Raw genomic sequence first — 19,852 nt, 5'->3', positions numbered from 1 at the left:
CTGCTATGCTATGACATGTGCACTGAACAGGCTGGCACTTCAGGGCTGATGATTTACACAATACACTACTATAGATTGGGGTTACTAGTACACTGACATAGCAAGGTGCTATGGGAACAGGAAGGAAAGAAAAAGCAGCAGCACAGCAAGGCAGGGGTTACACTAAACACAATGCTAATGCTGAAGACAAGCATTAGCATGGGATGGTAATATGAGATGCAGAAGGCCACCCAACAGGGAAGGGGTTACAGTAAGCACCAAGCTGCTGCTGCTGAGGTGAGATGGAGGCCTTGATTTACCTTTCAGGAACAGGGCAGATCCTCTGCGAAGCACAGCTCTCAGGTTCCCACCAATCTACTGCACAGAGTAGCTAAGCCCCAGTCTCTTCCTGTGTGTAGTCTTGCTGTGTCTGTTACTAGAGATGTAATCATGTAGCTTATCATATGGACGATGTTTGAAACTACTCTAATCATTTAGCTAAAATCCCTCATTCCTTCTGGAGTGTTTCCCCATAAAGTATATAATCTTGCCATGGATTATCAGTAACCTTATCTGCCATTTCTCAGCCTAAGCCTCCAACCAATCCAGGTCCATTGGATACAGTGAATGTAGTACTTGAAGCAATCCTTGAAGTATTCCTGAAAAGTCAGATACACTCTTAAGTACTGAAGAATTTTGCAAGGACTAGAGCTCACATCTGGTTCAATGCCATATGAATGACATCATAATCAAAGTCAAGGACTACTCTTTAAGGGGTTTTCGGTCCTATTTATACAATTACACAGGGCAGGGAATGAGAGACGAAACACTCCTCAGCTCACCACTGCTGCGCGGTTCCTGGTAGAAGTGCTGCAATGATTTACACTGAGCCCGGGATACTGCGGACGATCACTGGCTTTAGCAGCCTCGTGCAACATATAATAGGAATACTTCATTCAGAATATAAGGTCCTAATAAAATGCATAGAGTCTATTTATCCCTATGTGTTCAGTGTTTATCCAGAAGAAGGCAATACAAATCCCATAAGGCAGTAGTTTGTATTAGGTGGAAAGATCCTTTGTGCTAATACCTCCTTGTGCAGCAACCAAAAGGGAATGCAGCAGGGGAGTAAAGCCTGTGGGGTGGCTGGGACCAGTGGTTCCACAACCTGTCATGGTTGCTATCACACTGAGACAACAGCTTTCACAGTATTGTTCCATGCACTTTTGGCTGGTACAGTAGAAACGGGCTGAATATTTGCTGCTGTTGATGGTACTAGAGGTATTAGGCCATCCAAGGCATACAGTATACTGTATGGTGTTCAGTCATATAATGAACATCATACAGTATATGCAGACAACTAAGAAACAACCAATACACATATCCCACAGGACACATAGTAGGACACTGCGCTTGCATACTCAGCATATCCTGGTGTATTACTTCTTATAGGAACTATCAAATTCTATTCCTATAGCATCAAGTTCTATAAAGACTTCATTCCCCTTTAGTGAGACATTTAGGCCACAATCCAGGGATAGCCACAATGTTTTTTTCCCTCCAAGGGTATGGACTATAGGGCTAATACATTATATAGAGGGTAGATTTCGTAATTATTGGTGTGAATGGCTTACAACATCTGGAAAGGTCTTCATTCAGTTACTTCTGACCACATTTCAAGCCTAGTGTTTAGGTTTCTGCTCTCGGCATAGTTTGCGGAGAGGAATTGAAGGGCTTTTTATGTGCACTCCATGACTAAGTGTCAACTTCATTATGAAAGTGAACTTACACTTGACTTCAAATTCCAGTAGAGCAGAGGGGAATTTTTAATTTAACTCTTTAGGGCTGCATCATTTGTGAAAGGATGAGAACATTTTAGGGGGCTCACATAGTAACCTTGCATACAATAATACATAGTATACCATGTTAGCGGTAATTTTACATTGATATGTGTTAATAATATGTGTAAAAGCTATACATTCATAATTGGGATCTGATGATTATACAGAGATGAGGTGACCGCCGATTAATATGCAATGCTCCTTGTCTCTTTCAAAAAAGAGGTTCTTCAGCAGCTGAAGGGTGTATTATACAGTGATTCCAATATTAGGCCATGTTCACACACGCTGTGTCAAACAACGACCATGTCAAACAATGGCTGCTGTCTGACATGTTCACCCGGGCAATACTGCAGTATTGGTCTGATGAACATCACTTTAGGGTGTGCCTGCACTCCAATGAGCCATAGACCACGATGTAAAGTACAGCCGGGAGCCATACTTTACACCCTATCTTGTACGGCAACTATTCACTGAATAGCAGCCGCACAAAATAGACCTTTCAGTTATTGTGTGCGGCCGCAGAAAACCACGTCCGTAGTTTATACAGTGTGTACAGTGTCAGACTGGGGTAGCTTAGGCCCATCAGGGAATTTAATTCTAGGGGCCCGCCCTACATATACCAGATAAAACCAGCGCCAAACCTTTCACATTACTGTAGCGACTTTTCACAAAGCTGTGTATGTGACCAGCGATGCTAGCTCACTGCTAGGCACACTATGCAAACGGCTTGGTGTGTCACTTAATTTCCTTGAAAGTAGAAGTGCCATTATCTCAGGCAGGCAGAGGGGTGCAGAAACATAATAACAAAAGTATACTTACCTATCTCTGTGCCCTGGTAGCGCTTCCTTGAAGATATCTTACAGACACAGGTCTCCTGCAGCTCCTCCAGCTGCAAAGTCACATATTTGGCCGATGGACCACCCACTCAGTCATTCAGTGACTGGGACAGCACACCGCTACAGTCACTGACTGGCTGAGCAGGCAAACCTGCAGCTGCTTCATGACATTGCAGCTGGAGGAGCCAGGGCTGAGACGTACACAGAACCCAGGCGAAAATGACTTCTGGCAGCTGTGAGAGAGACCTGAGAGCAGCGCTACGGGGGCACAGGGACAGGTAAGTATGCTTTCTTTATTATCTTCCCACATACCCCTGCCTGCCATTTGTTGGTTTCACAAGACTTCTCCTTTAGGGTGCGTTCACACCTACAGGATCTGCAGCTGATTTTCTGCACCAGGTTTCAGTTAAATAACTAAACACAGCATCAAATCTGATGCTGTGTTCAGTTATTTAACTGAAATCTGCTGCAGAAAATCAGCTGCAGATCCTGTAGGTGTGAACGCACCATTAGGGAATATGTTGGCTGTAACTCATGTTCCAAACTGCTGACACTGTTAGATGCTGTTACGTCAAGGAGACACATGGTATTTTCAAGGGGTTGTCCAGTGAAAATCTTTTTCTTTCAAATCAACTGTTGTCAGAAAATTATAGATTTGTCTTCCAGTACTTATTAGATGCTGTATGTCCTGCAGGAAATCTTGTTTCATTTTCAGTCTGACACAGTGCTCTATGCTGACATCTCTGGCCGAGACAAGAACTCTGTCTCGGTTTTCTATGAATCCCCATAGAAAACCTCTCCTGCTCTGGACAGTTCCTGTCTCAGCCAGAGATGTCAGCAGAGAGTACATACATATTACATACAAATATGCACAATATATACACACACATCATACACAGATATATAGAAATGCACATTACCTATATGCATACATAGTACACACACACACACACGATACGTACATCAAATCCTTAGGAATTTTATAAAAAAAAAATATATATATATAGTATATTTATGGGGTGTCCATGCTGCTATGATATGCTATGATTGATGTGACCCTGTCACTTAAAAAAAACTTTTCACAAATCTTGTATAAACCTTGTGATGCATGATTGTCCTGTTAAACCAAGGATATACACATACATGCAGGAGTTCTACTATCTACTGCTCCATCCTACTTGCGCTCATTGTGCAGGTGATAGATCTGTGTAGCAGGAAGATGTCCAGCTTTATGACTCTACAATATGTGATGGATCCCCAACTCCCAAGCATAATAAGTTAAACCAAAGAACGCAAACTAAGGACACAACACAATGAAATCAGGTGTCAAAGGGGCCCAATTTTATTTAAAATTACATGACACTGAAATTGGCAGACCCCTGACTCACGAAGAGTCACCCTCCAGCACTCAGGCGAGGAAAAACCCCCTGTGGGGGAAACCTCGAGGGAGCCATGGCTGGAGAGTTGCCCCTCCCCTGGTCTTAGAGGGTAATACCATACTATAAATATAATAAACAGGATGTGAGAGAAATCTGGCTGCAATATCTGTCACCTTATCGATTGCTAGGCGGCTGTATCTCTTCTCCCTCACAGATCCAGGTCCACTTCTGAAGAAGCTGGAGACTCAATGAAGGGGTAGTCTAAAGCAGACCACCCCTTTTCCCCTGCTAGAACCTCCAAAATATATCAAGGGTAGGGGGCAGTAATGTGGTCAAGCTCAAGGTCCTCTGGCACATCCAAGATGGCACTGATCAGGGCGTGATGCATTGCTTTATGGAACCTTCTTTATGACATAAGCGCTTGTCATCACAGTCCACGGTTACCATGGTAACTGCAGGTAAATACATCTAATGCATTAACCCATTAATGACTGGCGATGTGCTTTACTGCAGAGGTCACTAAACACACTTGTAACCAGGCAAACAGCTTATGGTTAGGCCACACTAAGAACACTAAATAATGTGTTTGATGTGGCCCCTAGCAACCAATCACAGCTCAGCTTTACTTTCTCAAATTACTCTGGTAAAATAAAAGCTGTACTGTGATTGGTTGCCATGCGTAGGCAACGCATGTAGGCAGTCTGACTTGCCCATAGCAACCAATCAAATCTCAGCTTCAATTTAATAGGAGCTTGTTAAGATATGAAAGGTGAGCTGTGATTGGTTGCTATGGGCAAATCAGACTGTGTTTTGTATCTGGCAGATTGATAAAGCTGCTTCATTGCTGTAAGGCTTATGATGATGATGACTGAAAACACATGACATCAAGCTTCCCCATAATGCTTTGCAGGCAGCCCTTCCTCCATACCTCCTAACTTTTTGGAGGGACACTTGTGGTTGACAGACATTTCTATTGACTACAATTCCCTGAAGGAGACATGAAGGAGACTGCTGACAATCTGATGTAATTTGAACGATAATTGTACGTGTAAACGCAGCGAACGATCAAACGACGAGCGAGAAATCGTTCATTTTGATCTTTCAACAACTTTTCAAATCGTCGTTGATCGTTCGCAAAAAATTTGCAGATCGTTCTGTGTGAGCAGTCGTTCGCCAATTTGACCAATGTGTGAGATAGGCTTAAGTGATCACAAAACGAATTTTCCGTACGATATAGCGTACCGTCTAAACGCTGATCGTTATGGGAAAAAAAAGCGTTACTCCAACATCGGTAATCGTACGATCGGGCGAATTATCGGTTTGTGTAAACGTAGCATAAGTCTCTCAATAAGTTCAACAATCAAAATGCATGTATAAAAACGCAACAGATATACGCATTGTGTGAATACAGTCTTCTCCCAGAAACAGCTCCGCTCCTGTATGTAGGGTAGCTATTCCTTAGGGTATGTTCACAGTGAGCAAATACGGCGGAATTCAGTGGTGGAGCTCTCAGAATCCTGCCATGCTCAGTGTCCCGCTGTGAGTGAATGAGAGGGCGTGCGCTCCTCCACTGCCGCTGCTTTCCGCTCCAAAAAGTGAAATGTCACTTCTTTGAGTGGAGAGTGGCGGCTGTGGAGGAACGTGCACTCTCCCATTGAGTCAATATGACACACTGAGGCACGTGAAATTCCGCGGCGGAGAGTTCTGCTGCGGAAATACGCTTATTTTACTCAGTGTGAACATACCCATAATGATATCTAATAGCTACCGGCCTCCTGCAGCTCCTGTTACAAGCAAGTAAGTGCACATAATGTGTACATATATATTATATACAAATATGCACAATGCATACACAGATATAAAGAAATGTACATTGCCTATACCCATACAGAGTCCAAACACTGTACACAGAAAGTATTGTATACTTGGCCATTGTAAGTTGAGGGACCACTGTACTATACTGCACCACAGCTGCTGCATGATAATCCACACCACAGATGCTGCAGCCCATGTTTATAAGAAGGATTTTCATACCAATTTAATGGTGAAAAAAAATAGTCAGTCCTCATATACACATGATATCATGTTCTATCACATGCTGTAGTGCAATAATTACTGTACTTCTAAGGAATACTATCTCCATAAGAAGCCATATTGTAGCAGTGTAGAGCACCCAGGCCCTTAAAGGGTTTTTCCAGAATGAATAGGTATCCCAACAGGTAAGATATTGTCTGATTGTTGGTGGGGGGGGTCACCTCTAGGACCCTTACTGCATGCGATGAGATGCCGGAAGAATTGGTTTTGGGGTAAACTCCCGCCGGGTCAGCTATTAGCTGAGTGGGTCTAGGGTCACTTGGGCACTTGGAGTGGTAGCTTGGAGTGGTATAGTACCCACCCTGACAATTTGTCAACTCCCCAACACTGAAATAAATGAACCCAAGTGTAGTGATGTGTGTGCTTTAGCAGAATAGAAGAGTTTACTTAGGATAAACATAGTGCAATACAAAAGGATACAGGTGGCAACAATACAATTCAGTTCAATACAGTAGTTACAATCTTGTAATAACTTAGGTGCTAGTAGTTGGGGTAGAGACCAGGTACTTGTAGTAAGAAGTTGCTTTGCAGTAGAGAGAGTAGAGGAGTTGCCAGAGGGGCCCAATGCCCAATGTAGAAGTCCTGCACTGCGCAGTGGAATACATAGACTTTTCCTAGTACCTTTGTTCCACTGGGGTCAGTTCCTATGGATCTTAAGGTAACTGGCCTGCACTTTTTAGAGAGGTTCCTGGCGTGGGCAAGGTGCCTGGTGTGTTCCCTGTTTGGCTTCTCTCCTGTAGCTAACTTAGCACTGCATAGTTCTGGTGCTCATAAGAAGAACTATAGCTTGCTTAGCTGTGTCCATGTCAGACTGACTTGACTTACTAACTGAACTCCTCCCACCAGGAACTTAGTCCTAATTCCAGGGATTTATCTAACGCTGTCTGTGATTGGTGGGCTGTGTGTGTGGAGAGAGAGTGGAGAGATAGGCTAGAGAAAGGAGGGAAAGCACCTGCACCTGTGAGTGGTCAGAACGGCAACATGTGACACATAACAGTTAACCCCTGAAAGACTTCAGCCGTGCATAGAGTAAGTTACACAGAAACACAGTAGTGACACCTAATGGAGAAAAAGGCTAGCTGCAGCGGACGCCTCATCCCACTTGTGTGAGACTTAGGGGCCCATACCGGGTTGCTACACTGAGAACATCAGTCTCAAGTCTAGGAACTGATGGAGATATCCCAGTACAGTACTTAGCTATCCCTGATCATACAGGGGGAAACAAGTGGTCCCAGCTGCCGAGATCCAGAGATCAGACACTTCCCACCCTGCTGTTCTGGGAAATCTCCTTTAAGTCAATCTAATATTTACAACCAAAAAAAACAGAAATGTATTGTAGAACTGTACTGTTAAAAACCCAGTTACATTTTCTTAAAGGTGTTTTCCCAGAAACACTATAAATAACCACAGGATAAATGATAAGAGTCTGACCTCTGGAACCCTCACCGATTGCAAGAACAGATGCTGTGTTCCACTGGTTGAAAGGATGGATCAGACAGCTATGACCCAACCTTTAGATAAGGAATACCTGTTACTTCTGGGAAAACCCCTATGGGCGCTGTAATACTCCTCCATGTGTCACTACATACCTGTCACTGCACATTATTCCCGACACTTCAATTCAATGCCAATACGTATAAAGAAGGAGACTTGTTCCATGTGAGAGCGATATAGTGATATGCCACTAAGATATATGTCCCTTCCCTTAACCCTTATATTTTATAGTTCCCCGGGAGTTGTCAGGATTAACTGTCATTGTGTTTGAATATTGGAATTGACATCTGTGGATATAAGACAGATCGTTCCTAGACATGACAAGACAGACTGGCTGACTAGTAGCCCTCCCTACAGCTTAAAACTTTTGGAGATTATTGTAAATTATTGTAAATATCTGTATTTTGTTACATCACATACTTTTCAAAGCATATCGATTTTTTAAAGCTTATCCTTCGCATTTCATTTTCTATTCAACATGGACCAATCAGGAAGTGAGAATCACAGAGCTGTGCAGGAGGACAGTGACAAAGACTTTTCTATACAGCAGTGTGACTGAGTGTAAGTGCAAGCACATTATAGTAGCAGTGTGTATAGCTGAGTGTAAGTGCAGGCACATTATAGCAGCAGTGTGTATAGCTGAGTGTAAGTGGAGCCACATTGTAGCAGCAATGTGTATAGCTGAGTGTAAGTGCAGCCACATTATAGCAGCAGTGTGTATAGCTGAGTGTAAGTGCAAGCATATTATAGAAGCAGTGTGTATAGCTGAGTGTAAGTGCAGGCACATTATAGCAGCAGTGTGAATGTCTGAGTGTGAGTGCAAGCACATTATAGCAGTAATGGAGAGGATGGAAAACACAAGGGCTGACATAGACTGCAGGGAGCATGAAGGAATGAGTAGGGTATAAGTGGCCACATACATGCAGCACTCTCTGTCCGGGGAGAGAGGGGTTACAGCTATGAAGAGATTACCTCCACACTCCTGTCCCCTGATGTAAGCCCCAGCCTGAAGTGGATCTGCTATGATTTGGAAGGTAAGGGAGACTTCCTGGGTCAGAGTACAGGGCTGTAGACCACGCTCTGCAGACCATGCCCCTCCCCCACTTGCTCTCCCACCCAGTACAGGGAGCTCTTAAACCAAAGCAATGCTCTTAAACCAAGTTACAATTTTGAAAAACTGTGAGCTCTTAAATCAAAACGCTCTTAATCCAATTTACTCTTAAACCAAGGTACCACTGTATATCTTTATTGGGACATTTAAGAAAGAATGCTGTCTATTTACTGCATACTGCCTTGTGCTGAGCGATGCCACAGGCAGGGGAGTAAATACAGCAGCTTCGGCAGGGAAGCAATGTACTACAGCAGCCCTGGGTAGGGAACTGGCTGTAGAAGTGGAGTGACCAGGGTGGGACAGTGGTGATGAAAAACTCAGGGAAAGCAATGCTTTCTGGGAATTGTAGTTCTGAGTAGCTGCTTAATTAGGAAGCATAACGATTATCTGACATAGGAAGTGACCTACATACACACAAAACAAATAGGTTTTTGCTGATTTCGAAATGGGGCAGATAGATATGCAGTGCTATATGCTTCTGCAGTATCCTTATCTTTTTTTTTTTTACCCTATGCCAGAATACCCTTTAAGGCCATGTTCACATTGCGTGAACCACCGGCCATTATGTGACCCTACTGCAGTACCGGCCGGATGATCTTCATCTCTGTTGAATTGGGATGCGAGCGCACCTGTATCCCAATTCACCGCTGCCTCACGTTCCATTGTGTGAACTGACAGGTTCTGTGCGCCCACTATTCAATGAATAGCGGCCGCAGAAAACTGACATGTCAATCTTTTGTGCGGCCGGATAGAATCCCGGCCGGAGCGTTTACTATGTGTATACGCTCCAGCCGGGATTCCATTCATGGAAATGCAACGTATATTTTGCATAAATCACGGCCTGTTGTTGCAAATTGCAACAACGGCCGCGATTTATGCAAAACATACGTTGTGTAAACATGACCTAAGGATGCGTTCACACGTACAGGATCCGCAGTGGATTTGTTGGTGCAGATTTGATGCTGTGTTCAGTTATTTAGATCAAATCTGCTGCTGATCCACACCATCAAATGCGCTGCGATACGGTATGTGTAAAGCTACCCTTAAACAACATTAGGCTATGGTCACACGTAGAAACCGGCAGTACCGGCCGGATGATCTTTAGCGCCGCTGAGTTCTGATGCGGGCACACCAGTCCGGGCCTGTATCAGAACTCCCAACAGAACACAATGGAGCGTGCGGCCGGAGCCGCTTGCTTCATTGTGTGAACTGACATGTCAGTTTTCTACGGCGCCGTGAGAGATCCCGGCCGGAGTAGATACTCTGTGTATACACTCCGGCCGGGATTCCCTCAGCCTGCAGCACTACGTAAGTACCATAGAAATCACGGCCGTTGTAACAACAGCCGTGATTTCTGCAGAACTTACGTTGTGTGAACATAGCCTCATACCGGGAAACCTGCCGCAGCCTATGAACATGGGTGGCACTGCTTCTGGGATAAAACAAGGGATGTTTTCTGAACCCTTGGATTTGGGTGAATCAGTTCTCTCATCCCTGTACATTAGTCTTTGATAGGTGACTCATCTTGACTTTCCAGCTTGTCCAGCGGCTGCTGTAGGTGTCTGCTCGCTGTATTACATACTTAGCATTCCTCTTCAGTCAGTGACGTATGGCCTTTATTATTTCACTATAGTTGCTGTGTTTATTCTCAGTATTCATTAGGACGTATTACAACAATGGATATAATAGAATTAAAAGGGTTAACAAAAGCTTCATCCATTAACCTCAGCTGTACTCAGAGTCCACGTATACAGTGTTAACAATGAGAAGCAATCACACCATGTACCCAGAGTGACTAAATATATCTTTATATATTATATGTGCATACCTCCCAACCGTCCCGGATTTCGCGGGACAGTCCCGTTTTCGGGGTGCTGTCCCGCGGTCCCGGAACGGCCCCCCGTGTCCCGCATTATATGTGGCCCCAGCGGAAAAAACAATAAACCAGTAACTCACCTGTCCTCCGGTCCCCGCAGCTCCACTCCCGGCAGAGCGCGCACTCCCATCATCCTCCGGGGCGGGCAGCGGGGTACAGAGACACTGACTGTGCCGGAAGTGACCTGCTGCCTCTATCAGGAATCACTTCCGGTACAGTCAGTGACTCTGTGCCCCGCTGCCCGCCCCGGAGGATGATGGGAGTGCGCGCTCTGCCGGGAGAGGAGCTGCTGGGACCGGAGGACAGGTGAGTTACTGGTTTATTGTTTTTTCCGCTGGGGCCACACTAATGGGGGTTTTTGGCTACTCTGTGGGGCACTATATGGGGGATTGGCTACTATGTGGGGCACTATATGGGGGATTGGCTACAATGGGGGGCATATATGGGGGCATTGGCTACTATGTGGGGCATATATGGGGGATTGGCTACTATGTGGGGCACTATATGGGGGATTGGCTACTATGTGGGGCACTATATGGGGGATTGGCTACAATGGGGGGCATATATGGGGGCATTGGCTACTATGTGGGGCATATATGGGGGATTGGCTACTATGTGGGGCACTATATGGGGGATTGGCTACTATGTGGGGCACTATATGGGGGATTGGCTACTATGGGGGGCATATATGGGGGCATTGGCTACTATGTGGGGCATATATGGGGGCATTGGCTACTATGTGGGCACTCTATGGGGGTTTGGCTACTATGTGGGGCACTATAAGGGGGGATTGGCTACTATGTGGGCATATATGGGGGATTGGCTACTATGTGGGCATATATGGGGGATTGGCTACTATGTGGGGCACTATATGGGGGACTGGATAATATGTGGGGCACTATATGGGGGCATTGGCTACTATGTGGGGCACTATATGGGGATTGGCTACTATGTGGGGCACTATATGAGGGGATTGGCTACTATGTGGGGCACTATATGGGGGATTGGCTACTATGTGGGGCACTATATGGGGGGATTGGCTACTATGTGGGCACTATATGGGGGGATTGGCTACTATGTGGGGTACTATATGGAGATTGGCTACTATGTGGGGCACTATATGGGGGCATTGGCTACTATGTGGGCACTATATGGGGGCATTGGCTACTATGTGGGGCACTATATGGGGGCATTGGCTACTATGTGGGGCACTATATGGGGATTGGCTACTATGTGGGGCACTATATGAGGGGATTGGCTACTATGTGGGGCACTATATGGGGGATTGGCTACTATGTGGGGCACTATATGGGGATTGGCTACTATGTGGGCACTATATGGGGGGATTGGCTACTATGTGGGCATATATGGGGGCATAGGCTACTATGTGGGGCTCTATATGGGGGCATTGGGTACTATGTGGGGCACTATGTGGGGGATTCGATTCTATGTGGGGCACTATATGGGGGCACTATATGGGGGCATTGGATACTATGTGGGGCACTATAATGGGGGATTGGATACTATATAGGGCATTTTTGGGGGGATTGGATACTGTATAGGGCACTATTCAGTCAGCAGCATGTGGTGACTGTAGGGGAGTGGCTATGGAGGGTTGCTATGGGGGCGTGGCTATGGAGGGTTGCTATGGGGGCGTGGCTATGGAGGGTCGCTATGGGGGCGTGGCTATGGGGACCGCGGCGCACATGTCCCTCTTTGCTCTTTGCAAAAGTTGGGAGGTATGTATGTGGCCAGACCTGAACTTGGGGATAGCTGGTAGCACTGCCCCCAATGCTTTGTACCAGGATTTGCTGCTGGGAAATAGACCGGCGCCATGCCAGGGAATCGGGTGGCAGTTCAAAAAAAGGACCGTGCCACCGGCACCACCGCGCCAGTGCTTATCCTGATGGTACTTTCACTTTAAAAGTCGCCAATCCATTATTGAAAAAGAGATTTGCATGGAAACATGAAACCAGCACAAAGATGTTTTAAGAGACACATGAATATGTCACAATGTGTATATGTAGGGGTGTGTGTGTTTGTGTGTGTGGGGGTAGTGAAGTGACCAATCAGGAGCAGCGTAGGTTGTGCGGATATTCCACTAGTGGAGAGACTGGTTGGAGTGGATTGTAATGTAAACCATGAATATCAGCAGTCACATTACTTTGTAGAGAGGTGAAAGTCAATGTAAAGTGATGGATGAGTGATCAGGGATACACCACAAGGCTATGTTCACACACTGTAAGAGACCGTCCCCCAACCTACTGTAACTATGGTAGCAATAGCACTGGTTCATAATACAGGATAGATAATATCATGATGCCCTGAATTGTGCACAATTGCTGTAAAAAAGCAGCGGTTTTTTTTGCAAATCATGGCAGAATTGTAGCCAGGGACAATACACCACTAAAAGTATGTGTTTTTGGTGGCCATGGGCCCCCCCAGGAACCCAGGGCCCCGGGCTACCGCCCAAAACTGACCTATTATAATTCCGCTACTGTCCGTGCGCGCCCGCATCAGAACTCTCCATTGCACACTATCCCCTCGCTCCACTGTGTGCACTGACAAAGTTTTCTGCGGCCACTATTCAGTGAATAGCTGCCACAGAAAACTGACATGTCAGTTTCTCGCTGCGCTGCTAGGGATCCCGGCTGGAGGGTATACTATGGGGGACATGTATTAAGGTGCATATCGGCGGAAAGTGCCGATTTGCGTATTATTTTATTCTCAAATGGCCGATTTGCAAATAAAATATTTGCATATCGGCACTTTGTGCCGGGTACGCCGGGGGGCGCGGACTCAGAGTCTGCGCGATTTATCTTTTGCTCCGGCAAAAGATACGCCGAAAACCTACTCCACCTTTCAGGTGGCATAGGTTTTCTGCCGTGCGCACCTACAGTACGCCTCTAGATAAATCTCCGTAGCGCCTGAAATGCGGGGACATTTTTAAGTTAGGCGTAAAAAACGTCGGACTTAATAAATGTCCTCCTATGTGTATACACTTTTTGTAATAATGCAATTGGCAACAACGGCTGTGGTTTTACGAAAATGTACATAGTGTGAACATAGCCTAATGCTGCGTTTACACGGAACGATTATCGTGCGAATTTGCACGATAACGATCGAATTCAAATGATAATCGTACGTGTAAACGCAGCGAACGATCAAACGACGACCGAGAAATGGTTCATTTTGATCTTTCAACAAGTTCCCAAATCGTCGTTGATGGTTTGCAAAAAATTTGCAGATCGTTCCGCGTGAACAGTCGTTCACCGATTTAACCAATGTGTGAGATAGGCTTTAAGCGATCGCAAAACGAATTTCCGTGCGATATATCATACCGTCTAAACACTGATCGTTATGGAAAAAAAAATGATACTTCGACATCGTTCCGTGTAAACGTAGCATTAGGCTTCAATATAATCCACACCTGACTTTGGCTGATAGGCTACATTAGCTCTTCAGCTGTTACATACTACAACTCCCAGCATGCCCTAATAGCAGTAGAATGTACACTTGAGGTCAGGGAGTTTGTATACTGTTTCTGCATATAGATCCGGATAGGTTAGGGAAAGAAAGAATGGATAAATATTCAAAGAATGTTTCGTACAAGAGACGTCTTATAACAGGGAGAAACATGATCTCGGGATTGCTTCCTGGTTTCTTACCTTCTGTGAATGATGGGCGATCTAAGGCTATGTTCACACCACGTAAGTTTCCGGCCGTAGCGCGTTCTGTGAATAAGCGGACGGAGATTTACGTAGTTTGCGTATAATGGAAAGTATACGAAGTACGGCTGCACAGTTCACACTACATACGAACTTACGCCCGGATCGTACGCGGCGGCGTAAAAAATTAACCAGACCATTGTTTGCGGATGAAAATGCCGTAACTTACGCCCGTAGCGTTACATGCGGTCCCGTACGTAGTGGTGATTTCTTCATTTTTGCAGCTTTTTGTGCCGATCCAAAAGGTTCTGTGGGGTGTCCGGGGCTAGGCGAAGATTTTCAAGTAAAAGACCGCTGTCAGATCGCTACGTAGGGCGCTCGGGAAGAGTAAGTAGACTTCGGGCGTAAGTTCGCGGTCCGTACGTAGCCGGCCGCAAGTAGCGTAAATCTCCGGCCGGAGTTTACCGCGTATATGTCCGGCCGCGAAAATATGCGGCCGGACATATACGCAGTGTGAACATAGCCTAATACTGCAGCCACGTGTTATTATAGGGACTTATTATGTCCATTGGGAACTTCTGAAGCAGGGTGACAACCGACAAAAACTGATGCATTTGTGTGCATCAGTTTTGATCCGTTTTTCCACTGATCCGACTTCCAAAAAAAAAAAAAAAAACGGATCAAAACAGATCCTTTTTTTAACGGGTAAACAAAAACAGTTGACTTCATTTTTGTGTCTGTTAAAAAAACAGATTTGTATTGAGCCGTTTTTTTTTCTATAATGGAAAAACAGATGCACACAAATGCATGAAAAAACAGATTGCAAAAATGTAGTGTGAACCCAGCCTTAGAGTAAAACATCCATAGTTTCAAGTCATGAGGCTATATGGATGGGAGCAAGTTACTTCATAGAGCAAATCTTTTTTTTCCCCTCAGGAGGAACCTCACTAAGTTGTCGCTAATCTTCAGCCACATTCTGTGTGAGCTCCGAGCCTTGTTCCCTGGAGGACGATTTCAAGGAAATTCATATCGGATTACAAAACTGGAGGCATCGAAATTCTGGGGACAAGCATTTGGAACAAGGTAACCAAGTTATGGGAAACATTTTACCTTAAAAAGTCATTCCAGCCATGAGTATAATGGGGGAGATTGATCAAACATGGTGTAAAGTGAAACTGGCTCAGTCGCCCCTAGCAACCAATCAGATTCCACTATTCATTCCTCACAGACTGTTTGGAAAATGAAAGGTGGAATCTGATTGGTTGCTAGGGGCAACTGAGCCTGTTTCACTTTACACCATGTTTGATAAATCTCCCTAATTGTCTAAACTAGTGAAGCTGTCATAGAGACAGGATACATCCTGCTGGGAGGCTTCTTCAAAGAGACTCTGTCACAATTGCATATGGTTTTTAAGAGTGCTTAGGTGTTCTCCGCAGTATTCAGAGGCCTCCATAGACTTCCTATTGGAGTGTCCTACCACAATTGCAGACCACATTAAAACCAGTTCAATTTTTTTGGGGGGACGTCGCTGGTTGCGGATCTGCAATTTGCAGGATGTATGAATAACACTATAGAAATTATTGGGTTGCAAAAGATTCAGTATTTGCTGATCAACAAATAATGATGAAAAATACTAACGTGTGAATGAGGCCTTAAAGTGACTGTACCACCAGGCCCAGGCTGAAGCACTGGAGGCGGCCGACCCACCCTTAGTGGAAGGAAACCCTAGCCCCTCTATGATAGGATTCTAATGGAGTCACATCATGGAGGGGCTGGAGTTTCTTCCCACTAAGAGTAGGTCGGCCCGCCTCCAGTGCTTCAGCCTGGGCCTGGTGGTACAGTCACTTTAACTCTAGGAGGTCAACTGGAAAAAGCACTGATAAATACAATATAAAGCATATGAATACTTACACAAAACTATAAACTGAAAAATAATTGACTTTCTTGCACATACAATGTATTTGTTTTACAGGTGTCTTGTGAGATGGGAGGAGTTTAGGGCGGGGCTTAGCTCTGTGCATCCCATAGGGGATGGGCCACTGGAGTCCGCTCTCCGCAGTACGATGGACCTCACTTGTAGCGATTACATTTCAGTGTTTGAGTTTGACATCTTCTCGCGTCTATTTCAGGTAAACTACAATGAACACCCTACTCATTCCTGATCTTTTTTTTTTATAGCGGGTGTACAGTAGCTCAGCATTTTGTTTAGTAAGGGTGCGTTCACACCTACAGGATCTGCAGCTGATTTTCTGCAGCAGATTTCAGTTAAATAACTGAACACAGCATCAAATCTGATGCTGTGTTCAGTTATTTAACTGAAATCTGCTGCAGAAAATCAGCTGCAGATCCTGTAGGTGTGAACACACCATGAAAGTTCTAATTCTGTATGGGATAACGCTGTGCTGCAATATAAGCCATAGCCCATGGACCAAGGGTAGTCTTGCTTTCAAGAAAGATAAACTTCCATATAGCCATGGGCAATTTTATTAAAGGGGTTTTTCACCAAGCCCAGTTCTTTCAAATCAACTGGAGATTTGTAATTTACTTTTATTAAAAAATCTCAAGCCTTCCAGTACTTATCAGCTGCTGTATGTCCTGCAGGAAGTGGTGTATTCTTTCCAGTCTGACACAGTGCCCACTGTCCATGTCAGGAACTGTCCAGAGCAGTAGCAAATCCCCATAGAAAACCTCTCCTTCTCTGGACAGTTCCTGACATGGACAGAGGTGGCAGCAGAGACCACTGTGTCAGACTGGAAAAAAATACCCCACTTCCTGTAGGACATATAGTAGCTGATAAGTACTGGAAGACTTAAGATTTTTATAAATAGAAGTAAATTAGAAATCTATATAACTTTCTGACACCAGCTGATTTGAAAGATTTTTTTTTAATGCCGGAGTGCCCCTTTAAAGTCAATGGGACCTGTGCCAATGTATATTTAGGCAAACCATTTTGATGTGCAATGTATTGCAGTTACGTAATATTCATTGTTTTACCTATGTTTCGTTTTTTTGCCTTTGGTCTGCTTTGCCGCTTTGTGGTTTTCTTGACCCCAACAATTCCTCTAAACTGTCTTTTATTTCTTTTTTATTGTCCCCTAGCCGTGGGAAACCTTACTCCAGAACTGGATGCTGCTGGCAGTCACTCATCCTGGGTACATGGCTTTCCTAACTTATGATGAAGTCAAAGACCTTCTTCAGGGTCACATTCACAAACCTGGCAGGTGAGGCACGAGAATTTGTGATGTTGACTAATGGAACATTAAAGAGGTATAATGGCTAAAACATTTCAGTGAGCTATCCACAAGAAAGGTTATCAGTCACTGATTGACAGGATGCAACACCCCCGCACCCCGCCGATCAACTGTTATTACCCACCTTACACAGTAAATACGGGCGGAGCAGTTGTCTCCGTTCACTCACTGACCACTACACAGTGAACGAAGACAGCTGTGTCCAGTCATGTTCACAGTGTAGTGCAGGCACCGAACAGCTGATCAGTGACTGATGACTTACTTCGCCCAGAAAATCTCTTGAAAGGCTGAAGCACTTCATCTACATAGACAGGGAGGGGGAGGCTGAACTGTGAGCTTCGTCTATTGAAATCTCTATCTACTGCTATCACCTTTTACTGTGATGATAAACAGATCATTTTACAGTAGCCTCCTACTGCTTAGAAGCAAATAATTTTAGTTAAAAATGACCCCCTACCTTAAATAAATTGACCCCAGGGTCAATGGGCTGACCATGGACATGTTGGGTCCTACAGAGGGAGGGAAGCTCTTTGTTGTTATTCTCTGCTCCACCTAAATGATAATCGTCCCTAATGAAGAAATGTTTCAATGTTTCCAAATGTAAAATAATGCACTTTGGGAGGAGGAATCCTCTATCTGAGTATCATATTGGCAGTTCTATGTTGGCAAAGACTTCAGAAGAGAAGGATTTAGGGGTAGTGATTTCTGACAACCTTAAAATGAGTCACTAGTGCAACTAGGTGGTGGGGAAAGCTAATGGTATGCTGGGCTGTGTACATATATAATTGTATGCTGGGGTGTATGTTTATATTGGTATAGCTAGAGGTATAACCAGTAGTAAGAGGGAGATTGTGATCCCGCTATATAAAGCTCTGGTGAGACCACATCTGGAATACTGGGCCCAGTTCTGGAGACCTCACCTTCAAAAAGATATTGATAAAATAGAACGGGTCCAAAGCTGAGCCACAAAACTGGTGGAGGGTATAAACCATATCAGGAAAGACTTATGTTTGTGTAGTATGGAGGGAAGAAGGGAAAGGAGGGACATGATTGAAACCTTTAAATATGTTACAGGACTAAATAAGGTTCAGGAGGGAAGAGTTTTTAGTTAAAAAAAAATTCAACTCAAGAACAAAAGGACACAGTGAGAGGTTAGTTGGGGAAAAGATCAGAAGCAACACACTTTACTAAAAGAGTAGTAGATGCTTGGAACAAACTTCCAGCAGATGTGGTAGGTAAATCTACAATAACATGACTGGGATAAACATATATCTATCCTAAGATAATAAGAATGGAAATACTAAAAGGGCGGACTAGATGGACCAGGTGGACTTTTTCTGCCGACAGTCTTCTATGTTTTTATGTTTCTAAGGAATGGTCTATTGGCAACAATCACAATATTGGCAGGAGAAGTGAGTGAACTGGAGAGGAAAGGGCCGTTTTAATAAAGTAGGAGATCAAGAACAGGTAACCGAGAAATGTAAAACACGTGAGCGGCATATCGATTTGCTTACGGGATCATTGCACAACTAGTTATATTAGAGTTGCACAAGTCTCCGGTAAGATTCCGAGCTTTGCATATCTTCCAAGCCATGAAGCGTGTTCACCTCAGGTATTGTTTTCCATAGAAAGTAATGTGTTTCACGGAAGATCACCTGATCTACTTCCTTGTTTCTATCATAGCTATTGTGCAATTCTCCAGTGATGAACAGTGAGGTAGAGAGGGCCCCAGGGCACAGACTGATGGGTCCTTATGATGCCAGTAATAGTGGGCTGGGTGCACCTACTCTGTATAGATGTTGGGGGGCTCTCAAAGTCACTTCCTTTTGGTGGGCCCATGGAACTTCAGTCCTTTATTGCCTGGCACTCAACCTTGCAGTCCTGGTAACTGGGTTTCTTTCCTTATGTTGAGATGATGACTAACCTTGGGAATGGCCTTCAATGTAGGAACAGTGAGGGTCCGACCCCACCTGTCAATAGAATGAAGAGGCCTCATCCTTCTGTTCACACAGAGACATCATCTCAGTCATCATGGTGGCTGTACCTGGCACTGCAGCTCAGTCTGATTCAAGTGACTGGCACAAAGCTTCTATACCAAGCACAACCGCCTGTACTGGAAGGGCACTGTGTCTTTAAACAATAGACATTTTGTTCCTTGGCCGGGATCCCACTGCCATTGATCATACAATGAATGCGTAAGATGCTGGGACTATATGAGGCACATCGCTAGGAGATAGGCAACACCAGCCCACAGAGGGGACAAGCCCATCTGGCATTTGCCATAGTGCCAGATGGCCAGTCCGGCCCTGGTAAGATACTTATT

General features: G+C 44.7%; 1 protein-coding gene across 2 annotated transcripts in view; it reads left to right on the top strand.

The window, feature by feature from the left end:
- Nucleotides 1-19,852, top strand: part of CBLC (Cbl proto-oncogene C) — a 39,232-nt gene that overhangs the window by 4,144 nt on the left and 15,236 nt on the right. For both annotated transcript variants that reach the window (XM_069948206.1, XM_069948205.1), the window contains exons 2-4: nucleotides 15,215-15,361; nucleotides 16,251-16,407; nucleotides 17,378-17,499. In XM_069948206.1, coding sequence (XP_069804307.1) covers nucleotides 15,215-15,361; nucleotides 16,251-16,407; nucleotides 17,378-17,499 — 426 coding nt within the window. The remainder of the gene's footprint in view (nucleotides 1-15,214; nucleotides 15,362-16,250; nucleotides 16,408-17,377; nucleotides 17,500-19,852) is intronic.

This window comes from Dendropsophus ebraccatus, chromosome 12 (genome assembly GCF_027789765.1).
Source record: "Dendropsophus ebraccatus isolate aDenEbr1 chromosome 12, aDenEbr1.pat, whole genome shotgun sequence".
NCBI lineage: Eukaryota > Metazoa > Chordata > Amphibia > Anura > Hylidae > Dendropsophus > Dendropsophus ebraccatus.
The sequence above is the reverse complement of the archived record's forward strand: the minus strand, read 5'-3'. Positions and strand labels throughout refer to the sequence as shown.